The 26,823-nt window shown below is 32.5% G+C and overlaps 1 protein-coding gene across 1 annotated transcript in view; it reads right to left on the reverse strand.

Annotated features, from left to right (window-relative positions):
* Window positions 1-26,823, reverse strand: part of LOC117123980 (KN motif and ankyrin repeat domain-containing protein 1-like) — a 36,763-nt gene that overhangs the window by 7,555 nt on the left and 2,385 nt on the right. The window contains exons 2-7 of the mRNA XM_033270082.1: window positions 12,098-12,223; window positions 6,454-8,982; window positions 4,934-5,128; window positions 3,155-3,494; window positions 2,757-3,005; window positions 102-225 (exon numbers count right to left, since the gene is read on the reverse strand). Of these exons, the coding sequence (XP_033125973.1) occupies window positions 102-225; window positions 2,757-3,005; window positions 3,155-3,494; window positions 4,934-5,128; window positions 6,454-8,982; window positions 12,098-12,185 (3,525 nt within the window). The 5' untranslated portion in view covers window positions 12,186-12,223. The remainder of the gene's footprint in view (window positions 1-101; window positions 226-2,756; window positions 3,006-3,154; window positions 3,495-4,933; window positions 5,129-6,453; window positions 8,983-12,097; window positions 12,224-26,823) is intronic.

Below are 26,823 nucleotides of genomic sequence, written 5' to 3' on the forward strand. Positions count from 1 at the left end.
GCTGTACCATATTACGAGACAATAAATATATACAGATAAGTTTTACCAAAACGAGAACTAACTTTAATAAAATAATATATACAGCATAGCACAAAGAAAACAAAAATGCAAAGTTTATCATATGGTGATGGACTTACAAAATCTTGGATCCTCTCTTCCATTCCGTTGGCCAGTAATGTTTCCATCTGATCCAATGCAGGATAAATTGCTGGATTCAGAGCGAATCTACAGAAAAAATGTGAAAATAAACTCTTATAATAGTAGTAGAGTCATATTAGTCAGATAAAGTATGTATAAAACAATGGTAGAACTTTATTAATAATTTAAATATTTATTACACTTGCTATCTCAAGCATTTACTGTTTACTTTTAAGGACAGTCTTATTAAATGTATTCTATTAAACAAAATATTATCTGATGCTTTCTAATAGCGAGATATCTTACAAAAAAGACTTATGTTATTGTTAATGAGAACTCTATTGGCATTTTGCTTGGATTTGAACCTAGGAGACTGGATTTTAAAAGTGGGTACTGGAGTTTGCAGGGGCTTGTGGGTGGTTCGCTCTCTCATAACTCAAGACAAGTCATTATACTGACAAATGTTTGTCAGATTTAACAATGTTTGATCATACATTTATAACTTTGGTATAGTTAGCTTTAACAAATCCAACTTGATTTCATTTTGAATACCACAATTCAAATATCTACATTATTAAGTTTTTTTTCTACACAATCACTCAATATGATGGCAAATAAGAAATAATGAGTAATGACAGTGACAACAAATCAAGATATCATTGACAGTAGTGATACCATTATCAAATGAGAGTTTTACCATCAACTACTTACACCATTACGATCACGATAATTTAGTGGAGATAAAACAGAAAAAACTAGTTTTTTTAAATTATTTTAAAGTCAGGCTCCGGAGGAAAAAAATGTTTTGATATGTTGTAGAACTGATTTTTCTAAGACAGAAAAAAGTTGTTTGACGAAAAACTGGGGAACGGTGAATGAGATACAGATTTTTTAATATTTAAAAACTGGGGGAATAAGGTGTAAAAATGGGCAGTTACGCCCCTTTTTCCCCTAGTTTTTAAATATTAAAAAATCTGTATCTCATTCACCGTTCCCCAGTTTTTCGTCAAACAACTTTTTTCTGTCTTAGAAAAACCAGTTCTACAACATATCAAAAATTTTTTTTCCTCCGGAGCCTGACTTTAATTTCCCTAGGCTGTAGATTGATTTGCTAATTATTCATGAATGTATATGTTTCACTTGCTTTTATACATTAGTTTTTGCAGACAAATTTCATACTTGTATCAAGCCATTTGTTTATAAACAGCATTGTAGTATCTGTTAATTTATATAGATACATATGTATGTATGTGTATATATACACACACAAATATATATTATATATACTCTATATATATAAAGAAAACCAAAGGATCCACTGATTATTCACAAATAGAATATGGGTAAGGTGAAGAATGACAAACGTGAGGCCATAATTGATTCTACGTTTCGTTCCTATCAATGTACAACACACACTGCCAGAAATTATCTAGATCACACTATCTCTTCATCGAGTTATATCATATTAAACACATACATGAAATTAAATCCAGTCATTGGCCAGTCACATATTTAGTATATAAATGACACACCATGTCAATCAACTTTCCCGTTCCACTTATTGGCCAATTAGAACCCTGTATGGAAGGTTCTGTGACACTTGTTACGGTTCAGTATGTGCCCTTCTTCTGTCAATAGCTGGATTTTGCAACTTCATCCTAAACAGTATTAAGAAAAACCTCATCTGTCTCCAAAATGTGCTAAATAAATGTCCCTGAAATTTTCATGCTTCCTCTTTTCTAAACAGTCCTCCCTGGCTTCCGGACTGTGGAAGGACTCAACTCAATACTATTGTCATGGCTTTACTCTGCAAAACTATCCAAGACATTTTAAAGTGTGTATATCCTATTCCTAAAAAAAAACAAAAACCTATTCACTTCATTCCACAGCTTTCCCCCTGTTTATACTATTATCATATTGCCAACCTAGTGACAAAGAACTGCTGTTGTTTCTCTTGAATGCTATTTTCCCTTAAAGAAATTTCACAATATAACTTAAAAAAAACAAAAGTTCCTTATTACTGTATATACTATGGATGAGAATATTCATCTACAGGTTGCTAGGAATCATTATACTTGCAGATGGATTCTTTTTTACTGTTTATTAAGATGCTGGTGTCAATAATGATACTAATAGAAATAGAAGGATTTATATAGTGCAAATAAACAAGGTCTCTTTGCGCTTGACAATACTGTAGGTAAAAAGACAATGCCACTAAGACACACCAAGAAAGTAATAATCTAAAACATTTGAAATGTTTATGTTGCATGTGTGCAAAGGAACCTGTCAAAACTTGTCATGACCTATCTTAACCCCTTCTTGCCTGGACCATTCATCATTTTTATTCGCTGATGTATTACATCTGCACTTTCAATACTTAGGTAAGGAAGCACTTTATAAACGTCAATATTGTTATCATTATCAGTATTTCAAATCTAATCTTAAAATCCAAGAGTTACAATCAACAGGATATAAAACTAATATATAATGCGATGGAGATCACAGCACTAAGGCGGAGCATCAGATAATTACATGATCCTGTAATTTGCGGCGGAACTCTGTTGTTGGGTGTGAACAAAACAAATTAATTAATTCAAAGGCCAAAGAGTCAACCTTACCCTTCTTCTACCTCAACCTCTTTCAATGTTGGCATTTCTCTCCGCACTTTTGGCACTTCCTTGACCTCTGTAGACAACTCGACCAGACTTGATAGCTTCCCGCGTGTGACCTTGTGGTACGTTATCTGACCGAGTTCGCTATCGTAGCAACCTTCATCAGGAGAGGTTGATGCAGTCGAGCTGCCATCAGAACTTTCACTCTCAGACTCTGATGACTCGTCTTCGCTAGAACTGGAACTTGCTGATGACCTAAAATAAAATTTGAATCAAAGGTCATGTTACAAAAATGTTAATATAAATTAAATGCAGAAATAAATGGTAGGGCAATATATGGTGTATGTTTTGTATAGATAGCTGAAAATAATAAATTATGTGGTTGCTGAAATGCTGTACATAACGGCTTGTAATAATCCACAGAATCATCCGCAGAAAGCTGGTTGTCAAATGATACAGACTTAACTTGGAGTTCTGCTTCATCAACTTTTTGAAGAACCTCAGTTTCTGCATCAGCTGCACCCTCAGTGAGAGGTGGTTGTTCCTCCTCGAAGTCTTTGATCTCAATATATCTCTCTTTATTTCTTTGAAGACCACTGGAATAATTTAAAGTTTGGTAAAGGTCTTGTGCAGTCTCACTGTCACTGCCAACAGCAACAGAGCTTGTCAGGAGATTGTCACAAGCACTGCCAAATCTATCATCAGTACTACAACTTCCAACTGTAATTGTTCTGACAGATTTCTCTGTTGTTATTTCAGCAGACACACTAATAGAAGGGGCTGTCTCTTATACACATCTAGATGTGTATAAGAGACAGGAGTATTAAATTTAATGAAAATCAGATATGTATGGCTAGACAGTAAATATATTTGTTTATGTTAACAAGTATATACTGTATATTCAGGGTTACAGACAGACAGTTGCACAAGGGAGATTCAATCATTTATAAACAGTGTAAATACACAGTCATGTTAATACAACATGCACCAGTTATAATTACATGTTGGCCTACAATTTGTTTTTCGTTTGTTTATTGCTAACAAGCAGATCCAATATAAATGTATATTATGGCTATATATTTATTTGACTTATATTGACTCTCAGAAAGCTTTGTATTTACACTAGCTGTGTGAAAGTAAAAATTTTCGAACAGATATCAATGTTAGTATTCAGTACATTTTGTGTTGTGCGAATCGGGTACACGATAGGATGAAAATGCAACAAAACATGGCAACTCAGTGAGATAGACACGCCCCTAGATACTTAGGTACAGTGGCGTATCTAGAGGTCTTGAAATGGGGATGCTGATAGGGGGCTCGAAGGTCAAGTGGGCGGACTCGATGATCAGTTGAGGGGTGCTAATTCGCAAAATAAGGTGATTGTAGGTGATGTTTAACTACCTGACGGTAATTTTTTGGGGGAAACAGGGGTGGGGGAAGGGGAGGCACAAGTAATTTGCTTAGGTACTGAGTTGCTTGATATCATGTGACCAACTTAGACTGCTGTGTTAATAGAAAATTGCAATAGTTGCTTCCGGTCATGTGACATGAGTGTGACTGCTAAATTAGTAGAACATATGGCTAATCACAGTAGGAAACCAATCTCTAAGAAGACTGCAATAATCTATTGGTTATGGTGTGTTAGATACAAACATGTTAGACAGATTCTACACGAGTGGATATTATGTGTTCAGGCAAAACAAATAGGGCTTCGCATGCAAAAAATATCATCAGTGACCAAAACACGAAAATTAACTTTTTCAACATATTTCACAATCTTCACATTATAAGCTTTTAAAATGATGGGTCACTTACTGTAATCGTCTTACTATTGTAAAGTTATGAGTAGAAGTATTACGGCTTCTCTGTACTATGGTATACAATACTGACACATTCTAATGCTAATTACTCAGTTTACCATTTAGCGACTGTACGCAGGTTTTGGGATGTCAAGCCTCAAACGTTTTACTCAATCTGCAGTATCTTTCACTGCATTAAAATTATCAAATAATCTAGCCTGTGTCATCAAAATCATTAATACCAGTATTATCATCATCTTTACCATCATTACCAAACATCAACATCATCCTCACTACCACCCATAAAACATTAAACAGTCACAAACACATGCATGTTATTGGCATATCAAAAACTGTTAATACTCGTACTGCTTAGCTCCATACCTTCAAGCATGGCGTGCATGTTAGTGAAAGCGCCAGCAAACAGATTATCCCGGCGGTACCGGTATGCCATGCTACTACCGGGAATCTCTGTATACTCAGACGCACCTGTATGCAGATCTTCTGTGATGGATGACTGACTCTGAGTCGGTGAGTAACTCAGTGACGCGGACACATCTTGCTGATCCTCTAACACATCTACAGAAAATTAAACAATAAAGAAGTATATAATTGGACTCATTCAAAATTGAAATATCTCTAATGCACAATGTTTCACACAAGTCTTGGTTACCATTCATTTTTCAATATTTACAGTATTTAGTGTTTTTTTTATCAAAGATATTTTCCAAAATGTTTTCCACACAAAGTAAACAAGTTTTGTGAAAATTTTGACTTTTATTAGGAATAGCCTATATTGAATGAGCGCAAAAAAGCAAGATTTCCGAATAGACTTGGCAGATGGTTGTCAAGGTTACTGGAAACTTAATCCATAAGGAAACGACAAAAAATGAAAGTCGCTGTCAAAAATACACATTCCAGCTGATGTTCATGGAAGTAAATACTTAACAGATACACCCTAGAACTCCTCCAAACTGCTCGCCGGAAATAAATTCATTTTCATATTTTTAGTTTCTTTCTACCTACAAAGTCAGATTACCGTCAAGTACTCAGAATAGAGTACTTGCAATATAGTTAAATTGTGTAAGAATTTTGAGAAAATTTTCAGTTTTTAATCAAACCATTCAATTATTCATTTAAACAGTTTGATGACATCAAATTATTAGATTCTATAAAAACATTTTTTTTTCAAGCCAATTTAAGGGTAAATGCAAAAAGTATAGGAACAGTATTATTTATGGATCTATAATTAGTTTGGAAAATATTCTCTTAATGATACAATATTAATAAAACAGCACTTTTAATGTGGCATCTTTCTAGCGTGCTATTCTGAGGCGCAGTGACTCTTGACGAAGAGAAAAATAGTGGCCACAGCTAATCAACGCCCAATATGGATTCTTGTTCTAACTTTCAATTAGAGGAAATTACACCAATTATTATTGTAAAGTAGCTCTACAAAGACTGTATGAAAATAAACAGAAGAAAGGATATGATACACATTCTTTTATATGGATGTATTTTTTCCTGGAGTAATTGGCAAAATGTCAATTATTCGTGTAGTTTATTCAAAAAGCGAATTATTTAAGTGTAATAAAATTAAGCTGTATCTTAGTGGTTAATAACATCTTGTTTTCCAATTGTACAAGGTCCCGAGTTCTAATCTTATCATTCCAACTTATATTTCTCAATAAAAATAACTCTTTACAATCCTTAACTTGAATACGAGTAGGAAATAGTCTTTTGGTGTACTGACTATTTTACAGTAACATCCTGTCATGTCAGTGTTGATGTACACCAATTGCAATGTTTCAAAAGCAATTGTTACTAAAAATCTACTTCCCATGTTATTAAATTTAGAAATATAAATCAATCGATAAATATATTTTAGTAATTGTTTGTCTTACCTTCATTTTCCCTGCTCCACATATCATCAAATAATGGAAGTTGAGGGATACTGACAATTTCCTCCAGTGGCTTGTAATAATCCACAGAATCATCCGCAGAAAGCTGGTTGTCAAATGATACAGACTTAACTTGGAGTTCTGCTTCATCAACTTTTTGAAGAACCTCAGTTTCTGCATCAGCTGCACCCTCAGTGAGAGGTGGTTGTTCCTCCTCGAAGTCTTTGATCTCAATATATCTCTCTTTATTGCTTTGAAGACCACTGGAATAATTTAAAGTTTGGTAAAGGTCTTGTGCAGTCTCACTGTCACTGCCAACAGCAACAGAGCTTGTCAGGAGATTGTCACAAGCACTGCCAAATCTATCATCAGTACTACAACTTCCAACTGTAATTGTTCTGACAGATTTCTCTGTTGTTATTTCAGCAGACACACTAATAGAAGGGGAGACGTTCTTGATGTTGCCATCTCCAACACCAGTGCTCTTCATTTCTGGTACAATATCACACAATGTCCCCTTTTCAGCTTGTACTAAATCTGTTCCAATTGCAAAATCCTGCAATGCTACACTGGCACTGACAGCTTTCTCTGATGATTCTGTGTGAAATTGGATGGATTTTTCATCCTGTTGAAGAAAGTCTGTATTAGTACATTGACTATTACACTCATTTACAGTTTCTGTTGCTACGTCCTGACATACCACGCTGATCTCTGTTTCCTGATCATGCGCAGGAACTGGTTCGGTGAGAATACCTGAATCTTTTGTGGTTATCATCATATCTGTAAATGAATCTTTCTTTGTGACATACTCATTGACAAGTACTGGTTCTGTATTACAAGTAAAGTCAACCCTTGGCTTTTGAACATTTAATGAGTCAGTATTAGTGCCAACTATTCTTGTCACCAAAATGTCAGTATTAACTCCACAACTGGGCAGATTATGCTGGATATAATCTGTAGAAGTTGACTGATCCTCAACTTGAAGATCTGTATTCGTGCAGTTCATTGTCATAACTGGATTGACAGTGTTGCATTGCTGATCACAAAATGACATTTCAATGGAAGAACTCTTTTCTAACATTTCAAGAATTCTTGTATTTGTTGAGCATGTGGTTGTTTGCACAGTAACATTGGTTCCCACAGTACATTTATCAATATTATCTGTGTTTACTCCACAGTCTTCCATCTGAGGTTGGACATACCCTGGAGTTGCATGGAGGATACTTGACTTTGAAGCTTTTGAAATGACTGTCTCTACAATCTTGACTGGTTCGCTGCTATGTGACAACTCTCCATGATTACAGAGGTCTGGCAACATTTTGGCCATTATTCCAACAGACTTCATTTCTACTTTAGGTTCCAGTAATCTGGTTACTTGTGGAGGAGACTTTGTAAATTTACTTGACATTTGAATAGTGGTTATGTTGCTTGATCTTTTTTCTAAATCCTCAAAGTGATCGACTGCATCATCACCAACCCCGATATCTTTGGTGTTAGGTTGCGTCTTCTTTGCATTCAACTGCAGCATCATCAAACGCTTTTCCTCTTTCATGACAGACAGTTTTACCGTCAATACTGGTATCAATTTTACTTGTTCCTCCAACTCACGTAATCTCTGAAGAGCTACTGCCATCTGCTGACGGATGGCTGCTAAAGAATTTGGACTGATAGTTGAGGTAGGTGTTGAACGTCCAGAATGGCTAGCAGAATCAGCAACTTGCTTTGCGTGTGACAACCTAGAAATTGAATACGCCATATTTGATACTAACTGATCGTTTCCCGATGGATGATTTGGAATTGGAGGTAAAGAACTTGCAGTAGTTGACTGCGAGTCTAAAGAACTTAAAGAATCACTTCTACCGTTGATTAGATTTGTACTAAGAGGTGAAAGATCTGGTGGAAGCTGATAATTTGTAACTGCTGGAGAAAAAGCCGACGACAATTTGGATTCAACTTCTTCAATGAACAACTCTTCCTGCCGCTGGTAAGTACAATCTAGAGCAGACTCATCTAACGAGCAATTACTCTCATTCTCAAAATCACTAAAACTGATATCCGTCAGATGGGCAGGGAGAGATTGAGTGTCTGATAGATCTTGATTAGCAAACTGATTTGGGCTTCTTTTGTGCTTGTACGGTATGTATCTCTTGTTTATCAAATCAGCAAAGTCACTATAAGCAGCGGAAAATAACTGGTTCTCTCGTTTCAAGATCAGATCTGGTTCAATGCAATCATCTGCAGACTTTGCTCTCCTTCGTTTATCTTTTGGCGGTTTAGGTGGAACAATTGGCGGCGGGGGTTTGCTAAAGAGTTTTACAGAAGACGATTTCTTTCTCGGCCTTGAGTTCCTTTTAAGTTTCTTTAAATTTGCTCCAGACGATATTTCTTCACAGAATCTTAAAAAGTCCAAGTCAATATGGTAACCATAAGGGCAGCAGTTACAGCGTTGTGTGGTGCTTGTTTCTAGGTTGTTGTTAATGTTGTTGTTACTATTTGAGTTTACCTCCAAGTGACACCTTCTGGTTGGTAAATCTATTAATGAAAAACAGAGGAAGGTTTTCAAAATATATATACACCAGAACAACATCATGAAACAGCATTTTTAAAATGACTCAGTAACAAATCAACTCGATTAGAAAAACTCTGACAAACAATTATCCTTAATCATTGATTCATTAGCAGATCCAGTTAATGAAGCAGAACTTTTGGAAAACTGTGAGCACAATTCCCACACTTAATTCCAAAGAATTATATTTTTAATTGGTGAGTAAGAGGATGCCATGAAGTTACTTCTTCGCAGAGAATATTATTTGTTCACTTTGTCAATTATCATACTATATTGTGATAACAATCTTATACCAAATTTGGAAAGTTGACTGAGGATATAAAACAAAATAATCATAAAAGCATATTAAAATCATGCTCTTCTTACTCACCAATGGGACATGTCTAATACAAGAGATTAGAAGGAAAATACATGAAATCTTGTCAAACAATATTAGTAAACGTGAGGAATAAAAATAATGACAAAATGCAAGTAAAACTTTGAATTGACATCAAAGGAAATCTTGAGGAAATAAAAATCATCTTCATTTAAAAATACTATTCATATCAAAATGTAATTTCTAATACAGATTTCATTAAAAGATTAATTATTATTTCGGATTCAGATTTAGTTCTTTAGAGCAATTACATTATCTTACAACATCAATTAACCCATTTATTTCAATTTCCTCTAGGCCAAATTCAGATGAAATTTCAAGTAGTGTTTTAAGACAAAGGGTTAATATTCAACTGAAGGGCAGCCCATGGTTGACTGCCTATGGCATAAATTCCACTTCTTAAATATCTTATAATTGCTCTAACTGCCCTGGCCTAAGTAGACACAATTAGCATGAAATCGTATCAAACATCATGTTCCATCAAATCCTCTTCTAAACGTCTCCATGAATTCTACGAATAGAAAGCAGACGAGGTCATTCCACCCAGCACCATATCTTGCAGTAATTCAGCTGGTGATTGTACACACGTCCATATGTGCGCGGCCTAAATTGGAAACAGAACGTTCGGGGCAGAAACTGTTTCAGATAATATATTAAGCACAAAACACGCAAGTTAGGTCGTGTAATTACATTTCTGTATAAAGCCTAATTAAATTAAACTACATTAAAGAATGACGTGAGAATATGCTCTTCCTCTATGGACTAATAGCTTTCACTTCGTAGGAATTATGAAGTGAGGCGGAGTGCTTGAATCAGGGGTAGGCAGGACCTCATAAAACTCTAGGCAAACTTATAAGTAATGAAAACCCAGAGGTAAGATCTATCCGATAATCAGCTGATCAAACTAAGGAGTGTCTTCCTTCATGTGATGCAAGATGTGAAAGTAAAGTTTCTCAAGGCAAACTCAAAACTTATAATCATGAATTTTGCTCACATTAAAGTCCACCTCAATTATACACTATACATAATGATAATAATAATACTTATAGCAACAATAATTATATATAAAAATACCTTTAAGTTTTAGGCTAAAATTTATTATTTAAATAATATTATTCAATACCAATAATTTAAAAATTTTCATCATTTTATTTGTACAACTACAGTAAACATAATTTGTATTTCTAAAGATACAATATACTTTACTTATTCATTATAGACATAACTTCCTTTTCCCCATAACTTAATTATAGCAGAATTATATATTTGCATGTTGCCAAGTTACAGTAGTTGTACGTCGCATATTTTCTAATCTATTAGCTATAGCAACCCTCTTATATTGGCCATTATCAATTATATCTTTTATATAATATAATCTCTTATATTTTTATTCATTATTTATTTGTACCTTTTGCTACAGTAATATTTAATTGTCTGATTTATATATTAAAATATAAAAAAACAGTGAATGGTAGATACACTGATCACATAGAGAAACAAATATGTTAAGAACGTGTCAGGCATAGCCTTATCAACGAAACGTTAATATCAGTCGTGAACGATAAATTTCAAATGATATATTAATTGAAGGATACAAATCTGCAATCTCCGCGATATATACCGGTATATATTTAAAATATTTACCTTATGAAGGGTGATACTCAAAAAAATTTTTGTTTTTTGTTTTTGTTTAATGTGTTTTATTCTTTAATTGCCACCATGCAGCCAAAAATCATTGAAGATGTGTATAAGAGAACTCTACACATATGCATAATGTGTTTATAAAATTATATTATTTTTGTAATTGTCATACCCGTTTGATTTCCTACATTTACATACAGTTGCCTCTTCATGAGCCCAAGATTGTTAAAGAAATATATCATTCACTAGAACACACTACTGTATCAATGATGCTAAAAATAGCCCCAATACAAATCTTATAGGTCTGTCAGTTTTTTAATGCCCATATTTGGACTGAAGAAGAGACAAGAATTTACGTCTACACTATTCAAGATGGCTTGTGAATGAATAGCCACATTATCAAGCAGCTGCTTAGGCCTAAGCAATGTGTTAATGAAAACACTGAGTAAAAAAAGCCAGTAAGTTATAATAGGCATGATCAGATGAGTCAGAAGTAAGCTTTGAACTAGCATTTTACTTGTTGTAAGCCCTGGGTAGTACCTGTAGAAGATGCTCTTTTTATTAAGTTACTTCAACGGTACTACAGACGATTTACTCCTGAGACTGCTCAGGAGTAAATGTGCTACTTTCCGCGTACACAAGGAAGATAAAGAGTATGTGCTGGTGTAGCGCTGTGTAGATGCACTTACTTCAGAGCTTCCAAGTAAATGCGATCTTTATTTTGACCTCAATCATTTTCAAAAGATAAATACCTACAAATGAGTGCCAAAATAACATTTTTTGTGTGCATAATCCTTAATAGACACGATGTTTTAATAATTGTTTACAATTTCAAAACAAAATTTGCGCAAAATAACCATTAAGAGAGGGTGAAATTGTGACTCTCACTTTCGGAAATTTTGCATAGTTACTTCTAAGCTTTGAACTAGTTTTCCTGGGTAAACATCATGTGGACACTTGTCGGAAGTAACATGCGCATAAAATTTTATGTTTGTTATAACTTTACTTCAGACGGAAAGTCATCTGAACATAACTAGAGTTAATTAAAAGAAGCCCTTTCATACCGCTTTCTCGCAAGTTTTCCTGGCTGCGTCGTTTTTGAAGAACTATTTCTAGCTCTGATTGTACTTTGTGTTGCAGTGTCGTCGACATATTGGTAACTTGATGAGGCTATCAGATCCAATATGTATCTGAAAAACACAATATAACACCATGAAAGCTGAATAAAGAAAAAATTACCAAAGGAACTAATAATAAAAATAATATAACTAAATGAAAATATTATTAAAATATTATGATGATTAAAATTAAATATAAAAATAGATGAATAATGTTGAAATTATTAATACAACATAAATACTGTACATATAAAAATAGAACTATATAAATATCTGGAACAAAAGAAATTAGTTATTTGATATATTGTTTTATAGTTTTGTAGGAATCTTTTCCTAGCACACACTGAACAAATGATCCAAAACCTACTAAAAAAACCAAACAAAAAAAAAGTAAAGTAAATTTCCATTATCAAAAATGTAATTTACTGACATCAAAACATTCAAGAATATATTTTATAAAGCTTTACTTTAGGCTCCATCAAAGAATAAAAACTGATAAGTGAGGGCGTTTTTTTTGTTTGTTTTTTTTTACTAACCTCGCCCCCATTTTACCGATTTTCACAAGTAAATCAATGGTTAGAGACACATATATAAAAAGTCATAAGAATGGAATCAAATTTATATTTAAAAAATATGTTTTTGTTGTACCAGTAAACATATTTGCAAGAAATCCTGAGCTTTCAAGTGGAAAAAAGATGGAAAAAACTACTGTTTGAAATAAAAAAATATGTTGATTAAAAAAATTAATAAATAAAAAATCTGAATTTTTCCAAAAGTGATGAGGGAGAGGGTGATAAACTAATAATTTTTTTATCGGGCCTTAGACTGGCAGCAACAGACATTATTTTCTAAATTAAAGTTCATTAACTTTTTTTTTTTCATTGAGTGCTGTAACATAAACAGCCATTATAATCCACAAGAACATTCACTCTAATGCAAGAATATAGAGCGATCAAGCGATTTAATTGCCAACCATAGAATTTTCATGAGAAAACATTCCGACTTGGGAGTACAATAAGTGTAGCAAATTTCATGGTGTTATCTTTGCTATGAAAAAAAAAATTGCATATATGCACCTACAGTAACCTGCAGTCGTGTTTACTTTTTTTAACCATTCCTGTCACAAAAATGTAAATATTGGCTGAAATTTATCTACCGTATATTTAATCTATTTGCAGTGAACATATCAATTAACTATACACTAGGTTATCTAATGTTAAGATGTTTATGATAAAGGTTAACATTTATGTTGAGATGACGTTTATGATAAAGGTTAGCATTTACTGTATGTCCTACAGTGTGCAGGAGAGGCTAGGTTCATCATTCATCATATATATGATGAAAGTGAAAGTATTGCACTGCATAGTATTTGGCTTCATGTTCAATATTGCAACCACTGGAAATAAAGCTTTAATTAAATTGAAAATTTTATGGGATTTTTATATGTTGCCTGAAGTCATTAAAAAAGTAGGGTAGCCGTGTTTTTCTGAACTATACAAACAGTAAAAATATAAAGAAACATAAAGACAGGCAGCACTTTTGAGACTACTTATATAATAAATATTTTTTGCCTTCTTATTAGGGGTGCGGGAGGCCATCTCAGTTTCAGGGACACCCTCCAGACTCGTGGGAGATTTGGAACCCCTGACGATGTGGTTGACGATACAATGGATGTGAATTTTGATAGCATATTAAATGTCATCAGGTAGAGCGCTACACAAAGCAAGCAGTAACAATGAGCCAACATAGCTAATAATTTATCACATACCAGATGGCTGTGTATAGACAGCTGGATTGACAAGACTTAACATAGCACTTGATAGGGAGGAAAATTTATATAGAAATAAATAGCCAATCAAATTTCTTTGATGTATAGAGCACAAAATGTAGGGTTAATTATTATTATTAGTAGTAATATTATAACATAATAATGCTATATATTATAATATTAAACTATTACGGTTACAGGATTATTACTAATATTAATATCAACAATTTTTATAATTATTTATATTATTTTATTAATATTATTATTATATGATATACATGTACCACCAATATTATTATTTAGGCCATGTCAAAAAAATTTGGTTAGTATTCCCTTCCCAACATCGAAAAACTCACCGACCTATTTTATTTAATCAAAAAATATGACAAAGTATTTGTGTACATGTGTTGAACTCGGGAACAGATTTAACATGAAATGATGTTTATTCATTTCTTGAATAGTAATTTGAAACATATATTAATTTCATTTTATACATAATCACTCAGGTACATTGTAAATTCCATTTACTTTTTCCTACATACGAGTAATGCACCGCACCATTTTCCAGGTTTGACGAAAAAAAAAAAAAAAACATCCCTCCCTATATGAGGCATGTTGTGGCAAAATGGCTAAGTTGTAGTTATTGGTATTTTCAGATACTTGAGTATGTAATCTTTAAAATGAAAGGTTATTCATTGAAATTGGACATTTCAAACCTAAGTTGTTGGAAAGTGAAAATACAGCACTCTTAGAGTCACTTGAGATAAACATGATTTTGAGTAATTCCTTCCAAAGTTACTTGTGCATACAGTACATTGTTTAATTGAATTGACTATCAAAATAACGTTAAATAAACAATTTGTTGACCACTTCCAGAAATAATACTTTGGGACATAATTAATAAGATACCAAACTGTTGCTATAATAAAAAACAATTTTGGGATTTTAGGTAATTCTTTGAGCTCATTATTATAGCTCATTCAATACTGGCCTGTGCGACAACTTGACATGCCCCATATGATTAAAGTTAAAAAAAAAAAAAAAAACGATGATAACCCATTTTCCTTTTTACATGGCCTAAGTATATAATATTATTATACTAAATATTTTGATGTAATATTCTTTATATATTATTATTATTATTATTATCAACTACAGAATTATTATTACTATTATATAATAATATTAACAATATAACATTATTAGTATTAATGTTATACTATATTCCATTAATAACATGTGTTATATTATCATTACCAATCACTTTATTATTATTATATTATATAACTAATTATCTATAACTAATTATCTACAATTATCTTTCATCACTTTCCATTGCAGAGTACCAAATTGCTTATAATATAGTTAACTACAGAAATGATTTGGCTTATGCACATTCTCACCAATGGAGGTACAATACAATATAAATAGGAACTTGCAAAGGTTGTGTTGTGCAACTGGGTTTTCTATTGTATAATTGGATCATACCAAAAGGATGTACTTCACTAAAACTATAAGATTACAATAAGCCTATTACTGTAGTACACTAACAGCATTGAAGTCTGCATGTTAACATAAGTAGTTGGAACATTAATCTAGTAGGCTTATTACAATGTTTGGTTACAGACTTAGCTACTTATAAAACCTGTGAGATTGATCACAACCAATTAAACACACAAACACTTTCCTTCAAAATATAACAAAGGTGCTTTGTTTATTATAGAATGAATTACAGTACTTACTTATATAAAATGAATTATAAATCCTACCATATTCTTTCCTAACGATGAGTTGTACCATGACTTAGTGACTTGTGTGTAGGCCTGGTAGTGGACACGCTTCACTGGGCCTTTTATTATCCTTTAAGTTTACTACACGCCCAATGGCTTAGCAGTCTAAACAAAGGACTCGGAAACGTCATTATCCTCAAACCTCACTGAAATAATGAATGGAACGGCCCACAAAAGGCTGTGCCTTGATAGCTCAACGAATTATCACACCACTGATTAAATGCAATATAATACAACAACTAATTATCCAATCATGATGAAGTTGGGTTGAAATTTGGTGCACAGATCTTGCAGAAAGAAATCAGTGTCAAAATTGTAAATATTAAAAACCACTCTCCCTGTCAATTGTGTCAATGTTATGATTAAGGCCGATGAATTTAGGTCATTGCTGGTGTACAGAAACTGCATATTATTGACAAAAGCTGGGGTCACATGCATGATAAGAAGTCAAATATTCTTATGATCTTATCTGGAAAGATTAAACAATATTCAAACTATCACAACCACAAACCAAATGTAACAAAGCATATTAAAATTTCAACTGCTACCATAATACCATACTGTAATTTTAGATTGTCACTTGTCACAAATGCCATACTGTAATAATTTGTTACTTGTCACAAATGCTCCATATATTTGTTACATTGTACATTACTGTTTATGAAGGGAACAAAGAATTAATTACCTTATCTACTCATATAGGAACCACACCATGACAGAAATATATAAATCATTATCTTTTATTAATCAAATATTTCATTGGTTTTCATAAATTTTATGCAAATGTATTTAGTTCAGTATTCAGTATATTTTATTGTCATTTGTAAAAAGCATTTTAATACAAAGAAATATTTGCCAGGGTCTGGTCATAAATAATGTTAACACGACACCATCCCGGTATATTTGAATCAAGGTTTCACGGCTTGAAAATTGAGAATGAGATTGTGATTGTAATGACTTTAAACTACTAATAATATGTAAAAACTATCCCCCAATGGACATCATCCCGGTATTTCTGAGTCGTGCTTTCGATGCCATTATAAACTGAATATTAGGCCAAACTGTACTAACTAAAAAACTATGAGAAATACAGTAAAATGTAATCACAATAACTGTTATCGTCACATGCATTACAAAATTTTAAAAATCATTTCTTAAGTCCTTATACTAATAAATCCATTTGCAGTTTGAAGTGCACATGCCCATATCAAGGTCACATAACATAGGTTTATATTGATTGACCTTGGATACGGGCATGCGCAATTCAAACTATGAATTGCCTTCTTATTTGATAATATAATGGAAGAATAGTCTTTTGATCAAACTGGTATTCTTACAGCTATCCCATGTTGGAATTGCAACCCCTTCATTTATGCTAACAGTCGGACACCAACAATGGTATTCCACTAATGCACTTACCTGTAATAAAACTGCTGTAGTGTTTAGCACTCTGGGAAATGAAATGCGCAGGGCAAGTATCTTTACCAGTATTTTCCCCAAAATACATAAAAAATTACAACCAATTTCATAGCAAGTAATAAAACTATAATCTCTATTTTGTGCTTAATATTATAAGATCACTTTCTATAAAGTTTAAAATTAGCTTTCAATTGACAATTGAAACAAACAAAATATATTTCTTGCCAATTAGCAGATGCAGCATATAGTAACCTATTCCTATGCTCTTTGAAGAAACCCTTAATTTGGCAAAGTAATCAATTCATGAATTTAGTTCTTGAACAATTAATATTTTGATTGGATTTTTTGAGTTTTTATTTAATCTGTATATCCACATTAATAACATACAAAATTATATATCTGATTATCACTATATAATAAGATATAATTTTATAAAAGTCATTATAATATATTTTAATAAAATAATTATTCTCTACACATGAGATTACCTTGATAAGAACAGCCATGACCAACAAATCAAACCAATTATTTGAGTAAAAATAATTCCACTGCACAAAACAACTGTTTTGCAAAAACTTTTTGGACAGTTTTCTCTGCCGCTACATCAAAAAGGTGTCACTTCAATGTTGATATGAGGCTTTTCTAAGAAGATACCCAGATAGAATAGCTAGCAACCAATGTTGATACAAAATAAACTGGAATTCCAGAAGATGTACTTTGCTGTTCACCTACAGTAGTTGTAGCCTAGATGAAGACACTGAAAATTATGGAGTGCAACGTCAGCATCACCATGGACATAGGTGACCTCCTGTCCCCTGCTGGGTGTAGAAATTTGAGAGCCATCCACAAGATGTATCAGGCAGGCAGCAATTTACTACTAGACCACTGACAGCACCGCAGGCCTGTTAAAAGTATGCCTGCTCATTTCTCATGCATGGCATAAGTGCTGGTGTGACATTAAATGCTTCTAGGCCTATTAGGCCGGTATCGCACATTCTTATGCTAGCTATTTTAAACACTTGGAAGTTTCTAACTACCAGCAGCACAAATTTAGGTGCTTTAAAAAATGTTATTAGATAACAAATAAAGATCCAATGAACTTGAGTCAATTAAGATCTTTAAAACCAATTTGAAAAATACAGTATACCTACTATAATAAAAAAAATATATGGTTTTTCTCATACCCAGCTGAAAATTACAGGGACAGCATATTTTAATATTTGAGTGCAAATGAAAAACACTGTTTTTGTTAAAGCACAGCAAAAAAGAAAAATAAGGGGATCTAGACTGCTCTCCCACATCCAGGTTCCTAGATTCCTGCATTCTGATTGGAAGACTAATTACTTAAAAAAAACAAACTAGTAGTAATGTTTGTAATTGAACACTATAATAACTATATATATTTAATAGAATGGAAGAATTCCATTAACAAAGTTAATTTACCATTTAATCAATTTATCTTTGCTTTTATGGTCACTTATCAATAAAAATGATTATTACAAACGTAATTTCCATAAATACTTCTTATCACTGTTTGGATTTGGTGTTAATGCAAATCAGGTGAATCATTTGATTACTCACAGGCTTTGATCAATCCAGGTACATCAATGCATTTATGTATATACTGTAATAAATGATCGCCAGATCTGAAATCTTGAGATTTTCAATCAAGGTCAGTGAAGGGCTCCACACAAACTTACATATCAAGACCAAAGGAGATCTAGCCCCACCCAAAGTCAGAGTCCAGGGTTAAATTCCCTTATGGGGTCAAGGACAGAACTATAAGCCACAGGGCAAGGGGTAAATGATTTGGATGACCCATGTATACTATGTAAAAGTATGACAGTAAAGTATTCAAATATAAAAGCAAGCTGGGGACGGTATTTAAAGTGCCTGACCTTGCTGGCCCCCAAAATGACTACTAAGGTGCACAAATGAATTCTGATGTACAGATAAAAAATTTGAGTACCTATGATGACTAATACTGTATTGGGATTTTTAAGGAAGGAAAGCATACAGTAGTCCACCAACAGAACAATGGAACATAAGGATGATCATCCTCGACAGGGATAGCCACAAAGGCGATGACGATATCTAATGTAGGCCTACTGTATGTGATCATCCCATTCAAAGCATTATTTTAGGCTAATAAACATTGGATTTGTCATTTAAAAGAATCAAATATTTATTTTCCTCGAACGTTGTCCTTGAATGGGACACAGATCTGAACAAGCTTTCGTTGTAACATACTTTTATTATGAAAATGCTTAGAAGAGTTTAAAGGAGTTTTTTCCCCACTAGCTGCCATGAAAATGTACTGTCAGAATTAATAATTAATTTAATAATAATAATAATAATAATGATAATAACAATAATAATATTATTTCTACGTACCGGTAAGTAGAACTTTTCCTTACCACTTGAAAACTGCCATGTGCGTATCTATTCCATGCATTAATGGATTATCCTCCTGCAATGATCTGCAAACAACTATACACTTCACGGAACACAGGACTAGTACTGTTAAATTCAAATTTAATTAACCATTCTGACACAGAGGAAGTTGTTGATGATAATGGCCAGTTGATTCATATTAAGTCATTGTATAGGTTGATTAATAGCCTGGTCAATTTGAGATAGTGTGTCGTGACTTGACGCACAGATTATCGCGATGACCGATGCTTAATAAACGGTAGTTGGATGATGACCGATGCAAATTAAAAGGTTTTAACAGGATGCCCACAATAGGCTGGATAAGTTTTACAAGGTGTAATATAATCATATTAATCATACAACAAACTTATAGAACAGTTTATGTTATTTATAAACTGTATTCTTGTTCTTGAAAATAAGTAAATATACTTAATTGTTAACTAATAAGTTAGTCCTTTGCACATGATCAGATAGCACGTATACAGTTGTGATATAATGTGGTTTTAGCACGTACTGCTTCTCGGCTAAGCAAGGGCAGAAATCTCAGGAGGCTTACGTTTCATAACAGGGTACACACAAATTAATACAACGACTAAAATAAAACTCCTGTTATAGACACTTACACATTAATAATCTTTATGAGATTAAGAGTGCATTCACAACAAATTCAAATTTTCGGATCAGAAATCCTACAAAAAATGATCAGAAAAAAAAAATTATTATGCAAGAATAGGAACACTAGTGTTTAGCGCATCAGAAACACGGTTTGGATTTTGGTTTTGGTTTAATTATGATCATGTAACAATTTGTTCTTTATAATGTAATTTAAGAAAGTTAGATTATTCATAGATTTCTTGTTAATCATTACTAATATACATTACCCTCATTCAATAGTACATATTGTATGTCAAAGAATGCAGGTAATTTAACAAATGGATCTACAATCATTGCAAAGAATTGAACAAAAAGATGCATTTTAATTTTTCTGTCTATCAGTAAAAATAGGCTAAATTTTGGCTAACATTTTATTTTAATAACCTTCCTTTACTTTTCAATTTTTTTTTCTGTTTTATTATATTTAATTTTCAATCAAATATTGAAAATAATAAAAATTATGCAAAGCCATTCTTTCTATTACGATGCCTCTCACACCATGCCTCTAAGGCAGATTTAAAAGAGCCAGAGGCCGATATCGGCGCTTTATTAAGTACAGAAGTAATTTCTAGATTTCTCATCTCCAACAACGATGAATAACACAACAAAAATAGATCATCAAAATGGTGCCATTAATATATTCATAGGTTGGCTACATTATTGTTAAAGTTAAGTGACCACAAAATACAGCACTTCTTCCCTGTCGATTGCAATTGACGAGAAAGTAGCTCACACATGTCTAAACCTCTGTCCTGATACTTTTTAATAGCTGAACCAGGCCTAAACACAAGCGTGTGCATTTGGTTTGCTATTCTTTTTAAATTAATTTATACAGTATTAAATCGATCACATCTTTGATTATAACCAGATAACTGGAAATAATCCTAGACACAGCCAGCAAATACGGTAATATAAATGCTAAATGCATTATATTAAAAAAGGCATGAAATTCACCAAATATCTGTTATATTTCTCGCCACTTATCAATAAGAAAAATATGATACAGTATTAAATCTAATAAGATACTATAACCAGAACTGAAATAATCCCAGGCACACAGCCACCAAATATGATAATATAAATGCTTTCATGATTATATATTTTTAAAACGGCATGAAAATTACAAAACTATTAATTGCAAATTTCATGATGAAGATTCAAATCTGTTAAAATCTAAGATGATACTAACCAGAACTGAAATAATCCCAGACACACAGCCAACAAATATGGTAATATAAATACTTAATGCATGATTATTTTAAAAAAAAGCATTACTGTACCAAATATCTGTTCAATTTCTCACCACTTTCCAATGAGAAAAAATATGATCTTCTAGTTGTTGAGTTCAAATGCACTTTCTAGTATTAAATATGAATTGAGAGTGAGAAGAAACAGAGGTTTATGAAGACAACTCCAACAAGATACACTTAACCAACTGTAGAGTATGGAATTTGTATTGACTAATCCACCCACTCAAGTGGTATCTGCGATTAAGCTTATCAAAAGAAGTGATAATCTGCTGAATAAGGGATTAGCAAAGCCAAGTACTGTTTACTAATACTACAGTATCTAAAAGCACAGAGAACAACCGCAAACATAAAGAAATTAGTTACTCCATATACAGGTATTCTAGACACCAACATTTAGTGATCCAAAACCATTTAAAAAAGCACAACAAAGCAATCCGGAAACGTAGGCCTGTTATACAGCTTATCATTATTGTTATAATATGTGCTTACAATTCTAGGTTTGTCCAACTATTTTTGCAAAGTAAATTTAAATTGATAGTAGTGCAAATATAACATAGATTTATTTATTTACATTTTTAAATCTATTTATATTTTTTATTTATTTAGTTATTAATTATTATTTATTTACTTATATTTATATTTTTTTTCTATTTATATATTTTTTATATTTTTGATAGGAATGTGAATATAACATAGATTTATATACATTTTTAAAATTTACTTATATATGTTTTATTTATTTAATTATTAATTTTTATTTATTATTTATTTATTTACTTATATTTATATTTTTCTATTTTACTATTCATATACAGTATACATTTTTTATTTATTTAGTTATTATTTATTTACTTTATATATTTATATTTTTTCCTATATAGGGGCCTATTTATGAGTTTGTGCAAGTTTGTCTCTACTTGTTCAGTTTTTTGCATGTTTGTTTTTTGTCACTTAGTATTTATCTAATTAATCAAAATTGTTTCTGATTCGTTTTATATTTTTGATATTTTTATTTTGATATTTTTTTATGTGTTTGTGGTGTGTTTGTGATGTAGTTTAAATGTTTTTCTCCCCTTTTGTTAAACTTTGACAATTTCGATTTGACTTATTCTGTAATGTTAATAAGAGATTCAATAAAGTTCTTCGTATATTTCGTGTATATATATTAGTTTTGCCTCATGAATCTGAACAGGCAAGAATAAAATTAGGGGGTTTAAATCTAGGTTGCACACCCCAATAACTTCTCAAGGCATTAACCTCTATATATGACTGAAAGGTATCAGACACACAATTCAGTCTGCTTAATCCCTTGGGGAATTATATACAGTGATTTGATTTCTACTAGGAGCAATAAGAAAATATGTAATTTAAGTCTGTGGGGACTTAGGGATATTATGATTCGACTAGGAGAAATTTGAGATTTAAACTATAGTAAATCAATATAAATATGGAGACAGCCCTTTGTAGTTTAGACCAGTTAAAATTGTCAACTTCGGATGTTGTCTAAAATGTCTATAGTAATTTCTTTTTATTTAAAAAATTGCAGTGGCGGATCCAGGATTTTGAAATAGTGGAAAACAGGGAGACACTTTCACAGACTGTGGGTCTAGACACCTCAGCTCCACCATGGAGCTGAGGTAAAAAGAAAAATTTATGATAAAGGGAAACCTCGTCTAGATGGAGAGAAATGGAATTCTCAGACTTTAATTTGAATATAATTTTATTTTTCTTTCCATTTTTGCATTATTAAATATGAACACTTACAAAACTGTTTTAAACATGCATTTCTGACCTTGTATTGATTTTATGTTAAGGAACTTTCAACTATTTTTCTCAAGAGAGTCAAAAGCCACTAGCATAACAAGATGACTTAACAATATGACAGATTTGCCCCAAATATACCAGCTCAACAAAGATTACATTTGATCACCAAATAATACTGAAAACAGGAAGTAAATTGTAAAAAACATGACACAAGAAACATCCCAGACTAAACCTCTTATTGAACCCAAAGCAAGAAAGACAATGGAAGAATAATGAGTTATTTAAGCAGTCTTGAAACGCAAAAACAAAGACAACTTGTAAAACATCAAAATAATTCATTGAATGGAACTAATATCTACCTATGCAGGGGTGGATCCAGCCCGGTAAGAAAGAGGGGGCGTGAATGTCCGAACTAAATGAGAGTCGCAGGAAAGAGCCCCTGGTAGGGGTGCAAGGGAAGATTCTCCCTTAAACCTCTAGTACCTTCATTAATTTGAGTTAATATTTGATCGATTTTTAATATTTAGCATGGTAATTTTCTGATAAGCTTTACAAAACATTTTTTTACAAAAAAAATAGATGGAGCGTACGCCCCTTACGCCCCCCTCTAAATACGCCACTGCTATGTATAAAATATTTTGATGCGCTTCTTTTCGAGATGGGCTTCTTTTCAAGATGGGCTTCTTTTCTAGGTTACTTTTGCAAAATAAAGAGGTGGGCTTCTTTTCAAAATGAATGCTGTAAATTTTGTGAATTTGTACTATAAAACAATAAATATGACCACTGTCACATCAACTTGTACTTCTACTTCTACTTGGGCACTCAGTGAATAGTCCAAGTGATTTGGATAGAGTAACTATTCATTTTGTTACTGCTGCAAAGAGTACATATTAATAAATGCAAAATACTAAAGTAATACTGAAGAATTTTCAAGAGCCAGCCATTGGTTTTTCTGCTCCAAGACCCTTGCAAACTCTGCATGCGAGGAAAGAGTAATTGTCTCCTGCAGACATGCTTAATATGGAGCCTTTTGCAAGAAACTTGTCTAATAAACAAAAGCTTATGATTTCACCATTTTTAACAGGCATAACACAGTGATTTGTGTTTGATGATATACAGTATTCCAGCTTGTGGAAAGTCTTCGCTCCTTTCACATCTTGGTCACATTTGGTCTTAAGATTATTGGGAAATTAAATGATAGAGTTCATTTACAGGGTTTAACCTCGTTCTTTGTATTTGTTGATATAACAGTAAGATCTAGACAAGATAAGCCTGGACGACATCCCATGAACACTGTTAGTGCAGCATTACTCATTTTTCCCTCAATTACTCATACATTACTATATCTCATATTGGAATATAGGTCTATATGAAACGAAATGTTGGGAAGGAATAAAGTAGACAAACAGAAGGGGCTGGGTTCAAATCCTGCTAGGGGACATTACTCCTGGCCATTGGGTGTAAAGGAACAGCAACATATTAAATTGCTATAAAAGCACAACTTTTAGTATTATTATTATTATTTTGTTTTTATGTCTGTTTTTAAGATTCATTTGTTAAAAGTTATATCTTTGATGACCACCCCACCTCAAAAAAAGTCTTTCAGACTTTTGTGTGTTATCCTGGTTGTTCACACCGACGAACTCCAAAGGCAATGGGAGATGAACACGACGATGTCTCAAAAACAGAGGTCCTGGTTGCGTACACGGGACCCAGTGTGTTTCGATGAGTATAGGGTTCCCAGGTGACCTGTGGTTTGAACCTCCCCCTATAATTGTGGATAAGTGACATGCTATTATGCAATTAAAAATCTTGTACAATGGATTCCTCTACCCTTTCATGCTAAAGATTACACTGATTTAAATTTGGTATTACTTGAAAATCTGCCCTTTCATTTTTTTACGACTATTCCATGTGAATGAACAATTTATTTCAAATATTCAGATCCCATTGTGAGAAAACGACGACAAATTATTAAATGTTTCTCACCAAGGGAATTCTCTATCTGTTTTATGTCACAATATTTGATTCGAGGACAAAAAGCAATTATATAACAAAATTCAACTAACAATTTTAGCCAATCAAGACACAGTAGAGATTTAATTGCTTAGAGTAGGATCATGTCCAGAGCATTTTCAAGATTTAGAGAGTGAAGCATTTAATTGAAAAAAAATTTGTGTGATATACTGTATCTAGCATTTTTTCTGTTTCTTGTCATTATTATTTTTCATGAATAATTTTTAATCAAATGTGTCAATCATATATATTCAAATTAATTTTATTAATTCTATGAAATTAAGTTGTCATGGAAAAAAACTTAACATAAAAAAATGCAGCAAATAATTATTATAATATTAGATATTTCTTTGTAATATTTTGTTTTTGAAAAACTATGTTTATTATGGGAGTAACCGCCTTGTAGAAAATACCCTGTGTGGGTAACTAAAGATCTATACTTGTTTTTATTATCTAGAGGGAAAAATAAAATATGAGATTTAAAAAAATTCTATATGTAGTTTTATTTAATATGGATTTCTATATTCTATTTTTAAAATAATTTATCAAATGTTAATAAAAATAATAAAATAAAAAAATTGGGGAAAAAAATATTTTTAAATAAAAACAATGCATATGAACTAAGCAATATACATTGAGGATTGAAATCCTGGAAATCTCACTTATTAACAAAAAACTGCAAGCTATAAATATCCCATCCTCTACGAATTTATGTTCAAACGTAAGCACATAGAACACTCACCAATCCTAAAAATCTTCTTCCTATTGATCGTCTTAAAACACAAGCGTTACTCGCATATCCTAAAACAAATCTCCCTCTGTGGAGCCTCTCCTAACACAAAATGTGCAAAATACACAACCACAAAGCCAAGAGATCATAATTTGTGGTTTGTGGTCTGCAAAGGAGATGCTCTTTGATGCGGTTTTTGTAATGAAGGAGACTGTAAGTAATTTGATGAAACTAACTCAGCTACTAGGCCTACCAATAGCTATATGATCAGCTTCTCCTAATTATAGGCTTAAGTCTAAAACACACACTTGAAATAGCAGATGAAACCCAAAACCAGCATCGACAACAAAGCTCTTTTTAGCCCTGGCTTTGTTGTTCTCCAGCTTAGGTAAGGCCCTTAAAAATATTATTAGTTTATCACCCTATCTAGGCTGGAAACGTGATGATGGAGGGAGATTTTTTTTTATTTGCTAAAGCCAGATATCACACTTGGATTTCTTGCTGGTGCATTGATATTCAAAGTAAAACATTATTGAGATAATACAAAATTTTTTAAAAATTAAAAAAAAAAATTCCATTTAAAAAATAAAAGTACCATAGAAGACCTGTGCGCAGTAGTCTAGAGCTAGACCCTGGACCAGATGTGTATAAGAGACAGACAGTACAGTATGTAGCTCTAGATAAAAGTAAGAAGTTTGTCAATTCAATTTCAATTTTGATGGACTTCACTTTTACAACAGTGGCACACATAAAACAAGTTTTATGGTGCATCCAAAATACCTTAATACAAAACAAAATGTAAAAAATAAAACTTAATTGTAAAACCAAAAAGTTATAATGCATAATAT

This window comes from Anneissia japonica, unplaced genomic scaffold, assembly GCF_011630105.1.
Source record: "Anneissia japonica isolate Jap-2015-1 unplaced genomic scaffold, ASM1163010v1 scaffold287736_len1891122_cov214, whole genome shotgun sequence".
Lineage (NCBI taxonomy): Eukaryota > Metazoa > Echinodermata > Crinoidea > Comatulida > Comatulidae > Anneissia > Anneissia japonica.